Source organism: Bombina bombina, chromosome 6, assembly GCF_027579735.1.
Source record: "Bombina bombina isolate aBomBom1 chromosome 6, aBomBom1.pri, whole genome shotgun sequence".
Lineage (NCBI taxonomy): Eukaryota > Metazoa > Chordata > Amphibia > Anura > Bombinatoridae > Bombina > Bombina bombina.
In genome coordinates, this window is record NC_069504.1 from 904,901,439 (window position 1) to 904,907,438 (window position 6,000).

The 6,000-nt window shown below is 41.5% G+C and overlaps 1 protein-coding gene across 1 annotated transcript in view; it reads left to right on the forward strand.

Annotated features, from left to right (window-relative positions):
- MEGF11 (multiple EGF like domains 11) overlaps positions 1 to 2,361 on the forward strand; it is a 1,076,815-nt gene extending 1,074,454 nt beyond the window's left edge. Inside the window, 1 exon segment of the mRNA XM_053718531.1 lies at positions 1,153 to 2,361. Coding sequence (XP_053574506.1) covers positions 1,153 to 1,325 — 173 coding nt within the window. The 3' untranslated portion in view covers positions 1,326 to 2,361.
- Positions 2,362 to 6,000: the final 3,639 nt, after the last annotated feature.

The window sequence follows — 6,000 nt, forward strand, 5'->3', positions numbered from 1 at the left end:
AAAGTAAACATTTAACTTTCATGATTCAGATATAGCAGCCATTTTAAACAGCTTTCCTATTTACTTCCTTAGCCAGGGGCGGAACTACCATTGGGGAATCAGTTGCAGTGGCACCAGGGCCCAAGAGCTAGAGGGGGCCCAAAACAGCCAGCCTATACATAAACATATGCAGAATGTGTACAATCCTAATGCAGGGAAGCCTTTTATTAGTGCAAGTAGCAGGTCCATCTATCTATCCTCACAATCATTATACAGAGCAGAATGTATTTTATTACTTTTGCTTTTTACTAAGTTACCTTTGGGGGCCCCCAAAAATATTGCACCAGGCCCTCTGTTGAGTAAATCCGCTACTACCTATCTGAACACATCAGGTGATCCAATGACAAGAGGCATATATGTGCAGCTAACAATCAGCAGCTGGCTCCCAGCAGTGCACTGCTGCTTCTGAGCCTACCTAGATTTTCTCTTCAACAAAAGATACCAAGAGAACACAGCAAATTGGATAATAGAAGTAAATTGGGAAAAAAATGTATGCTAAATCGGAATCATGAACACTTAATTTTGACTTTACTGTCTCTTTAATTAACTCTGCTTTGATTTCAAATTCTGTTAAAAATAGTCTCACTTCATAATGTTAGGAGGTGCAAGGTGTCAGGAGTATTCCTAAGACACCCTTAAACATTAAGTGATCACTAAATACTTAAAGGGACAGTCTAGTAAAAATTAAATTTTTATGATTCAGAGAGGGCATGCCGTTTTAAACAACTTTCCAATTTACTTTTATCAGCAAATTTGCTTTGTTCTAAACATCTAATTACTGTTATTCTAATTGTACAGTTAATATCTGCAGTAAGACACAAACCACACGTATAATTTTACCAATCAATTAAAGATACACAACTAAAACAGGTACAAATGTTTCTGACTTCTTTCCATATTTGATGAGCTGGGCTTGTGGTTCTTCTTTGATTTGCCTTTTATGACAATTAAATAAGAAAGTGTTTTATATTAAATGTATGTTTGTTCTTAAAACTCTAAAGTGTTACTGCATAATGCATTATCTTCACAATAAAGCAAGCTTGACTTGTACGTACAATTAGGTATATTGTGAATATGATCAGGTTGTGACTCTTTGTCCTCTTTTGCCAACAGAGCCGACTCTCAGCTTGCTACAGGAAGCCCAGCATCAGATACCCAACTACATGCAGAACCCATATGACCTTCCCCGGAACAGCCACATACCTAGCCACTATGACCTGCTCCCAGTGCGCCTCAGTCCCTCGCATGGAACCTTCTGGGACAAGCAAATGGAAAAGCAATCGTAAAGGAAATACAAAGATGAAGAACATACTCATTCTGCAATATGCCCATTTTATGGGGTTGGGCGCATGCATGATGTCATTAGGAGACTTTTTTTTACGAATAGGATGTATCTATGGGGAATTTGACTGTGTACTTGTGTAGATATACACTGTATATGAACTATCCATCAGCTGCTGCTGACCCACCCTATAGTATATATGTGACAGAGATGATATCATATAGAGGAGTAACGTCCTGGTACCATCAAAGATGTCCCGTTAAGAGCATTGCCAAACCAGGATCCTCCAACTTATAATTACATACAATCACAGACACTGCGTGTAAATACATGTACATAAAACAAAGAGAAAGAAGCCGTCACCAAGAAACTGTTTAAGACAGTTCACCTCCTAGGACCATAACTCAAGTCACAAAGGCTGCAAGATGAGGAGTTTGTCCAGATGGAAAGTCCCAAGAACTTAAAACCTTGTTCTGTTCTGTTATGCTTTTAAAATAAACCAATTCAATGATGTCAGTGATGTATTATCATAAAGAATCCTGCTGATTAACAGATAAACTGCAAAGCAGATGCAAGGAGTAAATGACAAATGTGTCTGCTGGCTTAGACCTTCTAAAGCAGGAAGACGTGAAGGTGCTATCAATGTCTGCAGTCTCATGAGGGCGAGTAAAGCAATTGTAGTCTGATTGCTCTAGTGCCAAAGTTCTCCCAAAATTATAGCGTGCATCATTAGTAAAATCATGTCAGGCTTGTTTTCTTACCATGGTATTAAAAACATTTCATCTTTGGCTGTATTTTTTTCTATTAGTTTCATGCAAAGACTAAATCTGACCAAGAATGTGTTCCTACTATGCTAGAGAAATGTAAAATGTGTTTTTCTTCCTGTAGCATAACCTTTTGTGTATGTATTTAGCAAGCGTGCATCCACTCTTCATTGTGAACAAAATACATGAATTTACTGGAGCATTACACGTGTGTGATGTAGTAAGAAAACATGACACATACACAATTCTTCTCTCCAAGTTACAGTTTTAAAAAACAAACTATATAAGAACAATACATTATTACATGAAAAGCAATTAAGAAAACTGCTTTGTCAAGAATAAAAAAAAATCTTTCTTTAGCACAGTGATGTCTAGCTTTTTCAAATGAGGAGGCTCATGGGAAATGTTTTTCAACTGCAATAAACAAAATAATTTATCGGTAAGTAAAAATGTTGTTTACTTTTTCTTATTTGTTGTAATGACATTGGTGTTCAGTGATGGGCTAGTACAAATAGTGCCCCATTCACTGATGGGCTAGTATAAATAGTGCCCCATTCACTGATGGGCTAGTACAAATAGTGCCCCATTCACTGATGGGCTAGTACAAATAGTGCCCCATTCACTGATGGGCTAGTACAAATAGTGTCCCATTCACTGATGGGCTAGTACAAATAGTGCCCCATTCACTGATGGGCTAGTACAAATAGTGACCCATTCTTCACTGATGGGCTAGTACAAATAGTGCCCCATTCACTGATGGGCTAGTACAAATAGTGACCCATTCACTGATGGGCTAGTTCAAATAGTGACCCATTCACTGATGGGCTAGTACAAATAGTGACCCATTCACTGATGGGCTAGTACAAATAGTGACCCATTCACTGATGGGCTAGTACAAATAGTGCCCCATTCACTGATGGGCTAGTACAAATAGTGCCCCATTCACTGATGGGCTAGTACAAATAGTGCCCCATTCACTGATGGGCTAGTACAAATAGTGCCCCATTCACTGATAGGCTAGTACAAATAGTGCCCCATTCACTGATAGGCTAGTACAAATAGTGCCCCATTCACTGAAGGGCTAGTTCAAATAGTGACCCATTCACTGATGGGCTAGTACAAATAGTGACCCATTCACTGATGGGCTAGTACAAATAGTGCCCCATTCACTGATGGGCTAGTACAAATAGTGACCCATTCACTGATGGGCTAGTACAAATAGTGCCCCATTCACTGATGGGCTAGTTCAAATAGTGCCCCATTCACTGATGGGCTAGTTCAAATAGTGCCCCATTCACTGATGGGCTAGTACAAATAGTGCCCCATTCACTGATGGGCTAGTTCAAATAGTGCCCCATTCACTGATGGGCTAGTACAAATAGTGCCCCATTCACTGATAGGCTAGTACAAATAGTGCCCCATTCACTGATGGGCTAGTTCAAATAGTGCCCCATTCACTGATGGGCTAGTACAAATAGTGCCCCATTCACTGATGGGCTAGTAAGAATAGTGCCCCATTCACTGATAGGCTAGTACAAATAGTGACCCATTCACTGATGGGCTAGTACAAATAGTGACCCATTCACTGATGGGCTAGTACAAATAGTGACCCATTCACTGATGGGCTAGTACAAATAGTGACCCATTCACTGATGGGCTAGTACAAATAGTGCCCCATTCACTGATGGGCTAGTACAAATAGTGACCCATTCACTGATGGGCTAGTACAAATAGTGACCCATTCACTGATGTGCTAGTACAAATAGTGACCCATTCACTGATGGACTAGTACAAATAGTGACCCATTCACTGATGGGCTAGTACAAATAGTGCCCCATTCACTGATGGGCTAGTTCAAATAGTGCCCCATTCACTGATGGGCTAGTACAAATAGTGCCCCATTCACTGATAGGCTAGTACAAATAGTGCCCCATTCACTGATGGGCTAGTTCAAATAGTGCCCCATTCACTGATGGGCTAGTACAAATAGTGCCCCATTCACTGATGGGCTAGTAAGAATAGTGCCCCATTCACTGATAGGCTAGTACAAATAGTGACCCATTCACTGATGGGCTAGTACAAATAGTGACCCATTCACTGATGGGCCAGTACAAATAGTGCCTGATTCACTGATGGGCTAGTACAAATAGTGCCCCATTCACTGATGGGCTAGTAAAAATAGTGTCCCATTCACTGATAGGCTAGTACAAATAGTGCCCCATTCACTGATGGGCTAGTACAAATAGTGACCCATTCACTGATGGGCTAGTACAAATAGTGCCCCATTCACTGATGGGCTAGTAAAAATAGTGCCCCATTCACTGATAGGGTAGTACAAATAGTGCCCCATTCACTGATGGACTAGTACAAATAGTGACCCATTCACTGATGGGCTAGTACAAATAGTGACCCATTCACTGATGGGCTAGTACAAATAGTGACCCATTCACTGATGGGCTAGTACAAATAGTGCCCCATTCACTGATGGGCTAGTACAAATAGTGCCCCATTCACTGATGGGCTAGTACAAATAGTGCCCCATTCACTGATGTGCTAGTACAAATAGTGCCCCATTCACTGATGGGCTAGTACAAATAGTGACCCATTCACTGACGGGCTAGTACAAATAGTGCCCCATTCACTGATGTGCCAGTACAAATAGTGCCCCATTCACTGATGTGCCAGTACAAATAGTGCCCCATTCACTGATGGGCTAGTACAAATAGTGCCCCATTCACTGGTGGGCTAGTACAAATAGTGCCCCATTCACTGATAGGCTAGTACAAATAGTGACCCATTCATTGATGGGCTAGTACAAATAGTGACCCATTCACTGATGGGCCAGTACAAATAGTGACCCATTCACTGATGGACTAGTACAAATAGTGACCCATTCACTGATGGGCTAGTACAAATAGTGACCCATTCACTGATGGACTAGTACAAATAGTGACCCATTCACTGATGGGCTAGTACAAATAGTGACCCATTCACTGATGGGCTAGTACAAATAGTGACCCATTCACTGATGGGCCAGTACAAATAGTGACCCATTCACTGATGTGCTAGTACAAATAGTGACCCATTCACTGATGGGCTAGTACAAATAGTGCCCCATTCACTGATGGGCTAGTACAAATAGTGACCCATTCACTGATGGGCTAGTACAAATAGTGCCCCATTCACTGATGGGCTAGTAAAAATAGTGCCCCATTCACTGATAGGCTAGTACAAATAGTGCCCCATTCACTGATGGACTAGTACAAATAGTGACCCATTCACTGATGGGCTAGTACAAATAGTGACCCATTCACTGATGGGCTAGTACAAATAGTGACCCATTCACTGATGGGCTAGTACAAATAGTGCCCCATTCACTGATGGGCTAGTACAAATAGTGCCCCATTCACTGATGGGCTAGTACAAATAGTGCCCCATTCACTGATGTGCTAGTACAAATAGTGCCCCATTCACTGATGGGCTAGTACAAATAGTGACCCATTCACTGACGGGCTAGTACAAATAGTGCCCCATTCACTGATGTGCCAGTACAAATAGTGCCCCATTCACTGATGTGCCAGTACAAATAGTGCCCCATTCACTGATGGGCTAGTACAAATAGTGCCCCATTCACTGGTGGGCTAGTACAAATAGTGCCCCATTCACTGATAGGCTAGTACAAATAGTGACCCATTCATTGATGGGCTAGTACAAATAGTGACCCATTCACTGATGGGCCAGTACAAATAGTGACCCATTCACTGATGGACTAGTACAAATAGTGACCCATTCACTCATGGGCTAGTACAAATAGTGACCCATTCACTGATGGACTAGTACAAATAGTGACCCATTCACTGATGGGCTAGTACAAATAGTGACCCATTCACTGATGGGCTAGTACAAATAGTGACC